General features: G+C 39.8%; 1 protein-coding gene across 3 annotated transcripts in view; it reads left to right on the top strand.

Annotated features, from left to right (window-relative positions):
- Positions 1–16,066, top strand: part of SMURF2 (SMAD specific E3 ubiquitin protein ligase 2) — a 137,833-nt gene that overhangs the window by 111,897 nt on the left and 9,870 nt on the right. For all 3 annotated transcript variants that reach the window (XM_062215660.1, XM_062215659.1, XM_062215661.1), the window contains 4 exons: positions 4,907–5,102; positions 7,615–7,718; positions 11,938–12,052; positions 14,276–14,454. In XM_062215660.1, coding sequence (XP_062071644.1) covers positions 4,907–5,102; positions 7,615–7,718; positions 11,938–12,052; positions 14,276–14,454 — 594 coding nt within the window. The remainder of the gene's footprint in view (positions 1–4,906; positions 5,103–7,614; positions 7,719–11,937; positions 12,053–14,275; positions 14,455–16,066) is intronic.

A 16,066-nucleotide genomic window follows, 5' to 3' on the forward strand; every position in this document is an offset into this window, starting at 1 on the left:
TATGTTGGATAGAAGTTTCTTGTTTTCATTAATGTTTTGGTTTTACTTTAAAAGATGTTTGCATTTTGGGATGTGTTTTAGAGGAGTTTTGATTTATGTCTGTGAGCTGTCAAGTACACAAATATACTTTGGTAAATACAACATGGTTTTTATTGCTTTTCTCTCTGGGTTTTTGTGGTGGAGACAAAAAAATGTTATTTAAGTACAGGTTATTATTACTAGTTACTTCTGGTTTGATGAAGTGAATATGACCCTTTGTGTGACTCTCTGGGTACTATGATGTAACCTTCACAACTGTTTTTGTATCACTTACCTTTGACTTTTTAGAACATGTTTTCCTTTTTTTTCAACATTTAGGAAAGAGAAAATGCTGCTTGTCATAATTGTAGAGAGTGCTTTCCTAAGCCAGGTGTTTTATTTATCCTGAGAAGAATTGGGATTTAATTTTTTGGGAAGACGCAACCTGAGAAGTAGTTACCTCTTAGAAGTATATAGTAGGCCTGTTATGTATAAAATGTACATTTTAGGACATCCTGCTTGACTTGGAAAAAATCCTGTTAGGCAGATGCATTCTTTCCTTCATCTCTTAACTCATGTGTAATCCCTCCTGCAATGTTACTGGTGTTATTTTCTTCAAAGGGATGTTTTTATGTTCTGAAGATGGTGTGGTTCCTGTGAGGCCTCAACATATACTCTGTCAGTGTTAGGGTACGATGTTAAACTATTGTAAAACATTGTCACTAGGGTTCAACAAATAACTGTGCCAAGGAAATATGTTTTTCTAAGAAATCATTTCGAGTTAGTTCATTTCTCTTGTTTGAAAAGCAATGTTTATGTTTTCTTCACCTACTCTATTAGCAGAGCTTAATAACTAACATTTACTCTGCTGATTGTACTCAGTTCTGGTTAAACACCATCATGTCATTCACCTTGCATTCCTGTGCTATCTCCCTTACTAATGGGAAAAATGGAGCCTCAAGTAGTTATACAACTTGTCTAGAGGCACAAAAAAGTGATGGTGCTGGAATTTGGTCCCAGACAGTGTGACTTAGAGAGCTTTTACCCCCTTCTTGTTTTGATCTATTTAACACTATTTATTTCCCTTCCTTTTGTGTTGCAGGAAGATATTCTGGCTTATTCTCTTAAAGGGAAGCTTTTTTAAAGAAAAAAAGATGACTGTGGGCAAGAGGTTTACAATTTGAGTTTTTTCTCTGCTTCTCAGGTTCAATGGATTTCAAGAAAGCCATTTGATTGCTTAATAAACTCTTTGGACATTCCATAGAAAACTTAGAGGATAACTGACCATCACCCTCACTGTTACCTGGCTAGCACTGACATCAGTCCTTTTCTTGATCCTAGAACACTTGAAGAGACAGGCTGCCCTCTTTGGGGAGTGGGATATTTTTACCCCCTGGATGCATCAGAAATAATACTTCCAGGATGATTAAATCCACCCCATTGAAATTTTTTGCTGTGTCAGTTTACCTCCAACTTAAAAAACTTTCTATTAGTAAGTCTTAATCTTTCACACGAGTCTTTGTGAATGGCTGTAATGTCTCCTGGGTTTTTTGTTTTTTATTTTTATTTTTATTTATTAGCAAGAAAGCACACTCGCGTCCACGGGTTCATTTCCCAACATGGCCACAATGAGCTGTGGCTAAGCTAAGGCCAAACCTTGGATGCAGTTCAGGTCTCCCACACAAGTGGCAGGAACCCTATTATTTGAGCTTGCACTGCCGTGACCCAGGGAGGGTCTGCACCAGCAGGAAGCTGGAGTCAGGACCCAGAGCCAGGGATCCAACTGAGGTACTATGGTATGGGTTGCCTGTTCCTTGATCTTTAAAAAAATCAACTTTATTTAAATATAGTTAACATACAATAAACTATGAATATTTAAAATGTACAGTTTTTTTAAATATTTACCCATCCATGAGGTCATCACCACAATGAAGAGAATGAACATATCCATCATCCTCAAAGTTTCCTTGTATCTCTATAATTTTTCCTCCTGTCCTCATGGGGTGTTCACTCTGTGTTGGCTTCCCTGAGCTGCTACAACAAAGCAACAGTGAACTGCATGGCCTAAAAACAAAAAAATTTATTCTGTTACAGTTCTTGAAGCTCTCTGTCTTGAGTAAGAGGTTAGGTAGGGTTTATTACTTCTGGAGACTAAAAGAGAATCTGTTTCATACCTTTCTTAATTTTGGTGATTTCTGGAAACCCTAGTGTTCCTTGGCTTGTAGATGTATTAACTCCAGTCTTTGTTTTCTGTTCTTCTTTCCTGAATGTCTTTAATCCAGATTTACTTCTTTTTATAAGGAGTCCAGTTTATAAGAAGACTGGTAGATTTAGGGCTTCATTCAGTATGACTTCATCTTGATTACATATATGAAGACCCTATTTCCAAATAAGACCATATTCACAGGTGCCAGTGGTTGGAACTTCTACATATCTTTTTGGAGGACACAGTTTAACCCATAGCACACCCTATCCTCAGTCAACCATCATCAGCCTTCTGTCACTCTATTTTAGTGTCAGATAAAAGGAATCATTGAGTATATGCTCTTTTTTGTTTGGTTCTTTTACCCAACAAAGCTTTGAGATTTGTCATTCTTCCATGCATACTTCATTTCCTCCCTCCCCCTCCCCCCACCCCTCTCCTACTCTCCTTTTCCTTCCTATTCTTTCCTCTTCCTTTGTATGGATATACCACAGTTCATTTATCCATGTACCTGTTGATGGACATTTGGGTTGTTTGCATTGTTTCCATGAGGAGCACAACCATTGTCAATCTTTATGGACATAATGTTAGCATTTCTCTTAGGTAAATAAATACCTAGCAGTCAAAGCCTGAATCATATGACAGATGCATGTTTAACTTTTTAAAAAACTGCTAGATTGTTTTTCAATCTGTATCATTTTCATTTTCATCTGCACCATCAGTGTATGAGTTCCAGCTGTTCCACATCCTTACTAATACTTAGTATGGTTAACCTTAATTTTATCCATTTTAATAGGTGTGTATTGCTACCTCATTCTGGTTTTGCTTTGCATTTCTCTAGTGACTTGTGATGTTGAGTATCTTTCGTGTGCTTATTTGCCATTCATATTATCTTCTTTGGTGAAATCTTCTGACACACTACCCACCTCTAAACTGAGCTGTTTGGGGTTTTACTGTATTTAAATAGTTCTTTAGGTATTTAGATATTAGATACATGTTTTCCAAAGTTTTTTTCCTAGTCTATGACTTGTCTTCATTTTCTTAAGTGTCTTTTGAAGAGCAGAGATTGTCTTTAAAATTTTGATTAGGTTCCTTTTATCTATTGGTTCTTTTATGGATTGTGTTGTATCTTATTCATTGCCTGGGGCCAGTGCTATGACACAATGAGTTAAAGCCCTGGCCTGCACTGGTTTAAGTCTCAGCTGCTCCACTTCTGATCCAGCTCTCTGCTATGGCCTGGGAAAGCAGAGGAGGATGGCCCAAGTCCTTGGGCCCTTGTACCCACGTGGGAGACCTAGAGGAGGTTCCTGGCTCCTGGTTTTGGATCGGCTCAGCTCCAGCTTTTGCAGCCATTTGGAGAGTGAACCAGCAGATGGAAGACCTCTCTCTGTAACCGTGTCTTTCAAATAAATAAAATAAACATTTAAAAAATAATTCATTGCTTATCACAGGTCATAAATTTTTCTCTGTGTAGAAGTTTCATGACTTTAGGTTTTACATTGAGGTGTGCAATACATTTTGAATTAATTTTTGTATCCAATAGGAGATATACCCAAGTTCATTTAAAAAACAGGATTATACTATTATTTATGGAATACTTTTTTATATGATGTCTGTATTTTGTGCATGTGTATAAAAACCATCTCCATTGTGATATTTGAAAAAAAAAGTTAATGTTGACTTACCATGTTAGACAAAGCTGAATTTTCTCTGTATGATCATATTGTTTTAGATTAAAAATTTGGCCTTGTACAAAAAAATTATTATATGTAAAATTGGATGATTTGTTAGAGAATGAGAAGTTGTTTTTATATTTTTATTTCTACTTTATTTATAGATTGTTATTGCCCTTTATTTTTAGATAAGGAGAGTCTCCTAAACCCAAACTGTGTCACTTCAGTGACTGCATAGAATAGATATCAGTAATGAATTTTGTATTTTTTAAATTTCATGACAGTTCATTTGAATTAAGTACTTCATTATATAATGAAGTTCTAAAATGTTCTTAGGTGCCAGGAGAATAAACATATTTGGACAAAGTACCTTTATTTTCATGTCGTGGTAAACCATGTATATGTGGTTAGAAGTCACTTGTGCACAACGATACGAGCATACCTAATGCAACACTGAAAGTGTGCACCTAGCAATTTGCTAAAATGGTACATTTTATGTATTTTTCCACATATCCAGACCCATACACCACATGCAGTCTCCTGATAAATGACTTAGGCTTATTTGTAAAGTGCTCACTTCTCTGTGCCATTAACGTGAGATCTCCTACATTCTGGTGGTCTAAACTGTAGCAGTTATAGAAGGAGTCCCTGCCAACCTGCGGGTTTAGCTCTTTTGGAAAGACAGACTCTAGATAACTAGCTGTATTTGGCATATGCTTGAATTTTAAAATGGGTGATGGTAAATTATGTAGAAGAAAAGGGAAACAGTATTTGAAAAATTTGTTCCCAACAGCTGTATAAAACTTCGTTATCCAATTCTGTCAATTCATATGGCCCATGAGAGGTAAACTTTGGAGTCTGTTTATTGTTGCCAAAAATACCAGGCTGGTGTATGTCCTAATAAGGCTTGGGCAATGATACAGTTAGACTTGTTTTACAATATGATGCTATTTTAGATGTATAATTGCAATATTTATTTTAAAATACTTTAATAATATCTCTTTACTTTTAGCCGGCAAAACCAGTTGAAAGATCAACAGCAACAGCAAGTGGTGTCACTATGCCCTGATGACACAGAGTGTCTGACAGTCCCAAGGTACAAACGAGACCTGGTTCAGAAACTAAAAATTTTGCGGCAAGAACTCTCTCAGCAGCAGCCTCAGGCTGGCCACTGCCGCATTGAGGTTTCCAGGGAGGAGATTTTTGAGGTAAATTTTACAAGTCTTGTTTTAAAACAAAGAAAAGTTAAATTTAGCATTTGACTTTCTGCTTTCCAATAATATTTTTTTGGAACTCCTATCTCTTATAGAAGAATTTTCATCAGCTTTTCTTTTAATTGTGGGAGATGAAAACAGTATATTTGGAGAGATTTCATAAGTAAGATAAGCTGTTAAATGGGATGAAGAGTGTCATAAGTTCAGCTGGTCTGTGAATGCTTTGTGAATTTTTAAAGGTCACAGATATTATCCATCCCTTGCTAATTCTTCTGAAAGCTAAAGGTCTGTTTCTCTCTCTCTCTCTCTCTCTCTCTCTTGAAGATTTATATATTTGAAAAGCAGAGTAATGGGGGGAGGAGGTGGAGGAGGGTGATCTTCCATTCACTGGTTCACTCTTCAAAGGTACACAGCACCCGGGGCTGTATCACATTGAAGCCAGAAGCTTTATCTAGATCTCCCACATGGGTAGTCAAGGCCTAAGCACTTGGGCCATCATCAGCTGCTTTCCCAGGCACATGAGCAGGGAGCTGGATCAGAAGTAGAGCATCTGGGACTCAAAATGGTGCTCATAAAGGAAGCTGGCATTGCAGGTGACGCCATAACATCTGCCCCAAGGAGGACTCCTAAGTCTTTTGTCTGATTATTATTGGGCTACCATAGTTATTTTATTATATTTTAAAGGTTTAAAAGCAACATTTATTAGAATCAAAGACCTCCAGCCAGAGTGGAATGAATGGAGGAAGGCTGCAATAGAAGCAAAAGCCCAAAGGACCCATGGCACTGGGTTTTTTAAATACAATTTCAAAAGAAAAAAAAAAAAATGACAGTTTGGCATTCAGTTACCAGGCAGGGACAAAACCCATCAAAAGACTTGATTTACAATCCTTTATCATATCTGGCTTGTTCATGATAAAACAAAAAGCCATCCAGAAGGGTGGGATAAATAACTTGTTTTCATAATAAACTGTGAGCAGGAATATGCAGTCACCAATCCCTTGCTGAAATTCTCATGGTACATTTGGAGATTCTGAAGGAGGGAGGGTGGACATTTTGTACTTGCTAAAGATAACCTTTTGGGGGGAAGCCTCAAATTCCACTGGGACCATCCTGACTGCCTATTAACCCATCTGACTCATCACATTCCCCCCTCAACAAGAATGGGCCCTTACATCTGTTAGGGGGACTGGATGATGATTGCTTTGGCTGCTTCATGTTGAAAGGGGGCGTTGTTGGGAAGGGCAGTCAAGACAGGGTTCCAGCTGGAGGCGGCTTCTCCAGGGGGATGAAGGGCCAGCTTGCAGAAACTGCTTCAGTCCAAGGTTTCATGTGCATGGCCACCTAGAATTTTACTTTTTCAAGTCTGGAGAAAACAAATCTAACAAGTAGTTTAATCTCCCAGGATCTAAAACTGAGGACAGAGTCATTTTTAAAGGACCTAAGAAAGGTGCTGTCTAAACCACAAGCAAATTTTCTCATTGAAAGGCAAATAGAAACTGACAGGGCTTGAAAATAATCAGGTGCTACCGTAGTTTATTGAAATTTTTTGCTTTCTGCTATACACTTTTCTCTTAGGATTATAGCCCTAGTATCAGCTTTGGAGTTCTTGAATAACAATGGGCAGAGTCAAAGACAGGGGTGTCCCACTCAAAAGATTATTCCTGAACAAGAATATAAACTTTCTCTCAGAACAGTATTGATCTTGTTTGTAGTCAGTCATTTGTATTTTTTCTTAAAGATTTAATTATTTATTTGAAAATAAGAGTTACACAGAGAAGGAGAGGCAGAGAGAGAGAGGTCTTTTGTCTGCTGGTTCACTCCCCAATTGGCTGCAACGGCTGGAGCCGCGCAGATCCAAAGCCAGGAGCTACTTCCAAGTCTTCCACTGGGGTGCAGGGGTCCAAGCACTTGGGCCATCTTCCACTGCTTTCTCAGGCCATAGCAGAGAGCTAGATTGGAAGTAGAGCAGCCAGGACTTGAACCAGCATCCATATGGGATGCCAGCACTGCAGGCGGTGGCTTTACCCAGTATGCCACAGCGCCAGCCCCAGTCATTTGTATTTTAGAATGATACAGTTGTCTGAATAATCTTAGTAATGATACTTAGGTTTCTTTGAAACTTTTTCTTATATTTATTTTCTGTTGGTTCCTGTGACCTAGAATTCAGTCAGCCAGCTTTAAAATAATTTGCTACTTCTACCAAAGTCTGTTTTTACTGTCAATGATAAACCATTGCTGTGGTTCTTAGAACTAGAATATAGAGTTTTGTACCTAGTAAGTTTTTAACATTTATCAAATGAATTGCTTTCAGTATGATTAAGCTTATACCCATTGTTTTTTAAAATTTTGTGACGTTTAAAACACTTGGAGTTTACCAATTGATTTAGTGAACATTATTTCACTTTATTTAAATAAAATTATGTTTTGTAGGTAAAAAATGTAAGAGTAAAGATTTAAATAGTTGTAGGCTAAAAGCATGAAATAATGTATTTAAAATTTTTTTCAGGAATCATATCGGCAGGTTATGAAAATGAGACCAAAAGATCTGTGGAAGCGATTAATGATAAAATTTCGTGGAGAAGAAGGTCTTGACTATGGAGGGGTTGCCAGGTAAAGACTTGCTTGTCAATTAATGATGTATGGATCTTTGTACTTGATTTTTTTTTTTTTTTTTAGATTTATTTATTACTTGAAAGAGTTACACAGACAGAGAAGGAGAGGCAGAGAAAGAGAGAGGTCTTCCATCCACTGGTTTACTCCCCAGTTGGCTGCAATGGCTGGAGCTGCGCTGATCCAATGCCAGGAGCCAGGAGCTTCTCCCACGCAGGTCTCCCACGCAGGTGCAGGGGCCCAACGACTTGTGCCATCCGCTACTTCCTTTGCAGGCCATAACAGAGAGCTGGATCAGAAGTGGAGCAGCTGGGTCTATGGTCTTGGACTGGCACCCATATTGGATGCCAGCACAGCAGGTGGCGGCTTCACCCACTAAGCCACAGCGCAGGCCCCTGTACTTGATCTTTATACTTGCAGATTTAAGTTACTTCCTGGGATGTAGCTTATTGATATTTATTTCTCTAGTGTAATATTCTCTGTTTGCAATATAGAGATTCTAACAGATAAATTTGAAATCAAAAGTATTTACAGTGGCATTGTTATCAGATGGGTATTTTATTTTATTTATTTTTAAAGATTTATTTATTTTACTTGAAAGTCAGAATTACACAGAGAGAGGAGAGACAGAGAGAGGTCTTCCATCCTCTGGTTCACTCCCCAATTGGCTGCAAAGGCCGGAGCTGCGCTGATCCAAAGCCAGGAGCCAGGAGCTTCTTCCTGGTCTCCCACATGGGTGCAGGGGTCCCAGGACTTGGGCCATTGTAATGCTTTCCCAGGCCATAGCAGAGAGCTGGATCGGAAGTGGAGCAGCCGGGACTAGAACTGGCGCCCATATGGGATGCCAGCGCTTCAGGCCAGGGCGTTAACCTGCTGTGCCACAGCACTGCCCCCAGATGGGTATTTTAGAACTCCCTAATGGATCATGTATCCCAGTGATACTTTTTTTTTTTTTTTGACAGAGTGGATAATGAGAGAGAGACAGAGAGAAAGGTCTTCCTTTTTGCCGTTGGTTCACCCTCCAATGGCCACTGCGACCGGCGCATCTCGCTGATCCGAAGCCAGGAGCCAGGGGCTTCTCCTGGTCTCCCATGCAGGTGCAGGGCCCAAGCACTTGGGCCATCCTCTACTGCCTTCCCGGGCCATAGCAGAGAGCTGGCCTGGAAGAGGGGCAACCGGGATAGAATCCGGCGCCCCGACTGGGACTAGAATCCGGTGTGCCGGCGCCGCAAGGTGGAGGATTAGCCTGTTAAGCCACGGCGCCGGCCGAGACCTTTTCTACCAACCAACCACAAACCTGCACAGATTTTTGGGAAGACTTGCAGCTCCTGTATTCTCTCCATCTCTCTCCTTTGCCCTTATTATTCCTTTGCTTTCTATCATCAGGAATAGTCTTGAGACTCTAATGATATGTAATCTAAACTGAATGCTATTTCCTTTTGCTTCCATTATCATGCCTTTAAAAAAAATTTATTTACTTGAAAGCCAGAGTTACAGAGAGGGAGAGATGGAGAGATTTTTCATCCGCTGGTTTACTCCCCAAGTAGCTACATTGACCAGGGCTGAGCTAAGCCAAAACTGGGATCCAGGAGCTTCATCTGGGTTTCCCATGTGGATGGAAGAGCCCAGGCACTAGCCCATTAGCAAGGAACTGGACTGGAAGTAGAGCAACCAGGACAGGAACTGGATCACATATGGTTTGCTGGTTTTAGTGCCAGTGGCTGATACACAATGCTGTGCATCCCCCAGCCCATGGTGGTTGGTTGGTTGGTTGGTTGGTTGGTTTGCTTGCTTTGAAAAGCAGAGACAGACTGAGACCAAAGAGACATCTTCCAAGTGCTGATTCACTTCCCAAATGTTCCCAACAGCTGGGGGTGGGCCAGGCCTGAGTCAGTACCCCAGAACTCAATCTGGTTCTTCCATGTAGGTGTCAGGGACCCAAGTACTTGAGCTATTGTCTGCTGCCTCCCAAAATGTGTATTAGCAGGAAGCTGGAATTGAAAGCAGAGCGGTAATTCCAAGCCAGATACTCCAGTATAGGATGCAGATGTTCCTGGTAGCACCAGGCACTCTGACATGGCTTTTTTTGGTAAACGAGTGTGTGTGCTTGCACATCTGTGTTCATATGTCTCTGTCAGTGTTTCAGTACAGCAGCTATAATGTGTTTGCTAAATTCATCATTTACAAATCAAATCAAAATGATTATTTTCTTGATAGTGTATAGACAAGCAGAATATCTTTTCTATATTTGGGAATTCAGTTAATGTAGAAGAAATACTGTAGCTGTCTATCGAAATGTTCTAAGGACCCTCATGATAATTCAGCTTCTCCTGTTGTAAATCTAACCTAAATTAAACTGTGTTACCACTAAGCCCCATAATTATGGTTTAGCATCACTGTGTTCTGAAGACTCTCTTAATCCTGTCACTCTTTTATCTGCAAAGTTTTTTAGATTTTTAAAAAGTACTCACTGTGCATCATACTTAGGACTTGATCATTCCTGTGAAATTCTTAATATTTACTCATAATTAGATTTGGAATGTTAGTTGAGGAAACTGGTTAATTATTTGCTAGTGGCATCTATATATAAACAAGTAATCTGCTTTTACCTTAATATTATCAATGTTTAAGCAGAATAAAAATGATATGGCAATAAACTACTTTTTCTGGACTTTCTTCTTTGTAGAAGTCCAAAATAGTTGAGTTCTTCCCTTGTGTGTATTCTAAATGCTTGGGGAAACAAAAGAAAAAAATGAGTTCTCTTTTAAAGAAACACACATGCACACATGACAGGTATCAGGTGAATGCTGTTTGTGTTGAGAAAGCTGTTTACGTGGAAACTTCTTTTTTATCCCTAGACAAGTTTTTCAGTGGTAATATACACAATGGTAATAATTTGGCTTTAGACTGAAGCACATTATAGATTTTGAAATATGTTTCTTTAACTAGTTGTTAGTGGCATTTCACTGCATTTGCTAAAAGTACATTTTTCAGATGGTTAATCCTTATCAGAACGTACCATTTAAGTAACTTGCCCTAGGTGAAGAATGACAAGAATAGGGACTAGAAGTATATATCTCTTAAGTCCTAGGCTAGTGATTTCATTTGTTTTACCAAGATGAGTAGTGAGTTATTTTTTAACTATGAAAAGCATAAAGGATTTAGTAAGTCTGAGATGGTAATATTATTTATTTTGAGATTTTTAAAAACATTGATGCACACTTGAAATCAGGAAGTGGTATGGAACATACCCATAGAAGACAGGCTTGTCCTTTAGTCCATACCTATTTAGGGGCCTTGGAATCTCTGACTTACACTTACCATGGTGTGTTTTAGAGTTTATGTGTCAGAGATAATGAAGTAGATAATGAAATTCGATGTGAAACCATAGCATACCAAAAAGCATACCCTTACCTCAAAGTAAGAGTAAATGAATGTTGCATTATGTAAGCTATAAATGCCTGTAAATCTGTGATAGGAATGGACCAGAGTAATCTAGGTTACCATGGGTATTTTAAAATAAAACTCCCTTCTTTTTATATCATGATTACAAATTTATTTAGCAATTAAAACTAATAGACCACTGGGCTGTAGCATCTCATGAGCAGTTGAATTGCTGGGTCAAATACCTTTATAACCTCTGATGCTGGGCCAGTGCCATGGCTCACTAGGCTAATCCTCTGCCTGCTGCACCGGCATACCACATGGGCGCCGGTTCTAGTCCCGGTTGCTCCTCTTCCAGTCCAGCTCTCTGCTGTGGCCCGGGAGGGCAGTGGAAGATGGCCCAAGTACTTGGGCCCTGCACCCGCATGGGAGACCAGGAATAAGCACCTGGCTCCTGGCTTTGGATTGGTGCACTTCGTCCATCCTGGCCATTTGGGGAGTGAACCAACAGAATGAAGACCTTTCTCTCTGTCTCTCTCTCTCACTGTCTGTAATTCTACCTGTCAAAGAAATAAATAAATAATCTATAACCTCTGATGCCAAGATGTAATAAAATTACCCCAAATTGAGTGTGAAGTGACTTCAATATAATGAATAGAGGGTGTTTTTCTTCGCTATTTGGGAATGGCATATTTTTCCAATATGATTTTACTACAGTTAGTGCTTTTTTCCCTTTATTAATTAAAAAAAGGTCTTTGCTAAAATAGTTAGTGGCATATTTTAATAAAAGTGTTTTCATTAACAAAAAATTCCCTTTTCATATCTGGTTTTCTAGGGAATGGTTGTATCTCCTGTCACATGAAATGTTGAATCCATACTATGGCCTTTTCCAGTATTCAAGAGATGATATCTATACGTTGCAGATAAATCCTGATTCTGCAGTAAACCCGGTATGACTTATAGTTAGGATGATATGAATTAAACTGTGACCTATAATACTTTTCATCCAGTGTAGTTTATTACATAGGAATTATTTGTCCTTACCCTGGTCATATATTTTAATTGAAACTTTTCTCAAGTAAATGACTAAGGCTGTGTGTACAATTTGGGCATAAGGATGTTTATTGTTTGTAGTAGCCCTAATTGGAAACCACACAGCTGTCCACAACAATGGGGTTGGGGGAGTTGATTAAATTACAGAATGAGGTAAAATGATAAGAATGATTGAGAGCATAGAATCTGGAATTAGAAGGATGTGGAACAATATCCTTGTCTCATCACCATAAGTTTTGTGACCTTGGACAAGTTTATTGACTCAGTTTGATCATTGTCAGCAATAATACATACAGCTCGTACCTCAGAGGAGAGTTGTGAGAATTAAATAGGACGCTTTCTATTTTGCATTTAGTACAATGCTACATACACTATTAACTCCTTTGCAATTAGACACTTAACAAAAATCAGCAGTTATGATTAATTCATTGTTTTATATTCTGGTATCTTTCCATCTGAGAGCATACTACACAGCCACTAAAATGGTATTACAGAATAATAGTTATGATATGTGAAGATGGTGTTCTTGATATGTTAACTGAAAAGAAAGTTACAGAATAGTGTGGTGCAATTTCCATAGACACATATGTGAACATCGAAAGGCTCTATAATATTGACAGTGGTTATTAGATACTGGGTGTTTATTTTATTTTATTTTTATACTTGCCTACTTTATGTCAATATTTTGTAGTGAATGTATTTTTAAGAAGGGATAAAAGATTAAGATAAAAGGGAGATTTAGTTGAATAACAAAATTATTCCTTAAATAGAGACGTAAAGGAACTTTAAAATACAAATATCCAACTAATAAAACCATCTGATGAAATATCATCTATATCTGATGAAGGCTCTTGGTGGGAAGCCCACCATTCCCACTATAGTAGCAGCAGCTCACATTTTGTGGGATGCCTCTCCTTCATGGGTTTCATCACCTCACTGTGCTCTTCAGAAAGAAACCTCTTTTTTTTTTTTTTTTTTTTTTTTTTTTTTTTTTAAATTTTTGACAGGCAGAGTGGACAGTAGAGGGAGACAGAGAGAAAGGTCTTCCTTTTTGCCATTGTTTCACCCTCCAATGTCCGCCGCGGTAGGCGCACTGCCGCTGTTCCGATGGCAGGAGCCAGGTGCTTCTCCTGGTCTCCCATGGGGTGCAGTCTCCCATGGGGTGCAGGGCCCAAGAACTTGGGCCATCCTCCACTGCACTCCCTGGCCACAGCAGAGAGCTGGCCTGGAAGAGGGGCAACCGGGACAGGATCGGTGCCCGGACCGGGACTAGAACCCGGTGTGCCGGCGCCGCAAGGCGGAGGATTAGCCTACTGAGCCACGGCGCCGGCTAGAAAGAAACTTCTTTTTTTTTAGTCCTATCCTCCCCATTTTCAGACGTGGGCAGGTAGTCCTACAAGGGTTAATTTGTCCAAGTATACATAGCTAGTAACCAGCAGAATCATGACTCTGATCCAACTCTGACACCAGATCTGTGGTCTTAAATTTATGGTCTTCTGAAGTTCAATTTCTAGTTAGGTCAAGGAAGCTTTCGGATTAATAGCTTGTTTTCTATGACAAAGGTCTCAGCAGGAGGTGAGAGGAGAGGAAGAGAACTGGGTCTGTCAGGGGTCTAATGAAGCAGCAGTGGGGTTGTAGTTTAAACTTCAAAAAATGTCTGTATCCTTAGATAGAGGCATTGACTTTGGAATGTGTCACTTTATAGCAAGAGTGAAGAACCTTTATTATTCCAAAGGCCATTTGAATACTTATAACATCATTGTGGGCCATACAATATTATCAGCTTAAAAATTAGCCTGCTATGGATGTATTAAATTCTGAGTCCTGCCTACAGGGCAACTACAGTTGCCTCGGCAGGGCCAGAGTAAAGGTTTTCTGTGGGCCTTATGTGGTAGTTGGCCAGACATTCTTCAACCCTTGTTTTATAGTGATGTGAAGAATTGTGATGTACCTTATAGAAATACTTCCTAACGATTAACTGAGCCTTGATGTGATAACCTATTCTAAGTGGTTGTAGAATACAGACTTGATATGTATTACTTAAAAAGATTAATGTTGATTAAATATTTACTTATTAGAAATTCTCTAGAATTGAGTATTTATATAAACTTTTCCTTCAGGAACATTTATCATATTTCCACTTTGTTGGACGAATAATGGGAATGGCTGTGTTTCATGGACATTACATTGATGGTGGCTTCACACTGCCATTTTATAAACAGTTACTTGGGAAGTCAATTACTTTGGATGACATGGAGTTGGTTGATCCAGATCTTCATAACAGTTTAGTGTGGATACTGTATGTATGGAGTCTTTTTTATCTGTCTATGTGTTTTAAAATTGATGTACTTTTTTAAAATTTAAAAGTATATATTAAGGGTGGTTATTTGAGTACTAGGACCACATCAGACTTTTCTCCTTTCAACTGCTTTCCTATGCATTTCAAATTCTTTTTTTTTTTTTTTGACAGGCAGAGTGGATAGTGAGAGAGAGAGACAGAGAGAAAGGTCTTCCTTTTTGCCGCTGGTTCACCCTCCAATGGCCGCTGCAGCCAGCGCATCTCGCTGATCTGAAGCCAGGAGCCAGGTGCTTCTCCTGGTCTCCCATGTGGGTGCAGGGCCCAAGCACTTGGGCCATCCTCTACTGCCTTCCCGGGCCATAGCAGAGAGCTGGCCTGGAAGAGGGGCAACCGGGACAGAATCCGGCGCCCCGACTGGGACTAGAACCCGGTGTGCCGGCGCCGCAAGGTGGAGGATTAGCCTGTTAAGCCACGGCGCCGGCCTACATTTCAGATTCTTAAAGTTAGTATTATTACTTTTTTTATTTGAAAATTTTTAAAAGATTTATTTATTTTTTACTTGAGAGAGATACACAGAGAGAGAGAGGTCTTCCATCCGATGGTTCACTCCCCAATTGGCCACAATGGCCGGAACTGCGCCAGTCCGAAGCCAGGAGCTTCTTCCGGGTTTCCCACGCGGTTGCAGGGGCCCAAGGACTTGGGCCATATTCTGCTGCTTTCCCAGGCCATAGCAGAGAGCTGGATCGGAAGTGGAGCAGCTGGGACTAGAACCGGCGCCCATATGGGATGCTGGCGCTTCAGGCCAGGGTGTTAACCCACTGCACTACAGTGCCAGCCCTGGTATTATTACTTTAAAAAGGATAAAAGTCTAGTACTGGTTGAATATTCCTTATCTGAAATGCTTGGGTCCAGAAGTGTTTTGGATTGTGAAATATTTACCTATATGAGGGATCTTCAAAAGTCCATGGAAAATATATCTTATGAAAAAACTTGCAGAATTTTTTTGTACCAGATTAAGCTGATATCAGTTCAATTTTCCACAAACTTTTTGAAGTATCCTTAGACATAATGAGATAGCTTAGAGATGGGACACAGTTTTAACATGAAATTCATTTATGCTTCATATATACCTAGTCACATATGCTGAAGGTAGTTTTATAGGATATTTTTAGCATAACTGTTTCTACTATAACCTGTCACAATAGGCCAGGTGTGAAATGGCCTCATATTTGGCACCAGAAGTTAGATTTTGGAACTTTTTAGATTAAAGACATTCAATCTGTGTATATTTTTTTAAGATTTTTTTTTTTTTTTTGACAGGCAGAGTGGACAGTGAGAGAGAGAGACAGAGAGAAAGGTCTTCCTTTTTGCCGCTGGTTCACCCTCCAATGGCCGCCGCGGTAGGCGCGCTGCGGCCGGTGCACCGCGCTGATCCGATGGCAGGAGCCAGGTGCTTCTCCTGGTCTCCCATGGGGTGCAGGGCCCAAGAACTTGGGCCATCCTCCACTGCACTCCCTGGCCACAGCAGAGAGCTGGCCTGCAAGAGGGGCAACCAGGATAGGATCGGTGCCCCGACCTGGACTAGAACCCGGTGTGCCGGCGCCGCAAGGCG

Source organism: Lepus europaeus, chromosome 18 (genome assembly GCF_033115175.1).
Source record: "Lepus europaeus isolate LE1 chromosome 18, mLepTim1.pri, whole genome shotgun sequence".
Lineage (NCBI taxonomy): Eukaryota > Metazoa > Chordata > Mammalia > Lagomorpha > Leporidae > Lepus > Lepus europaeus.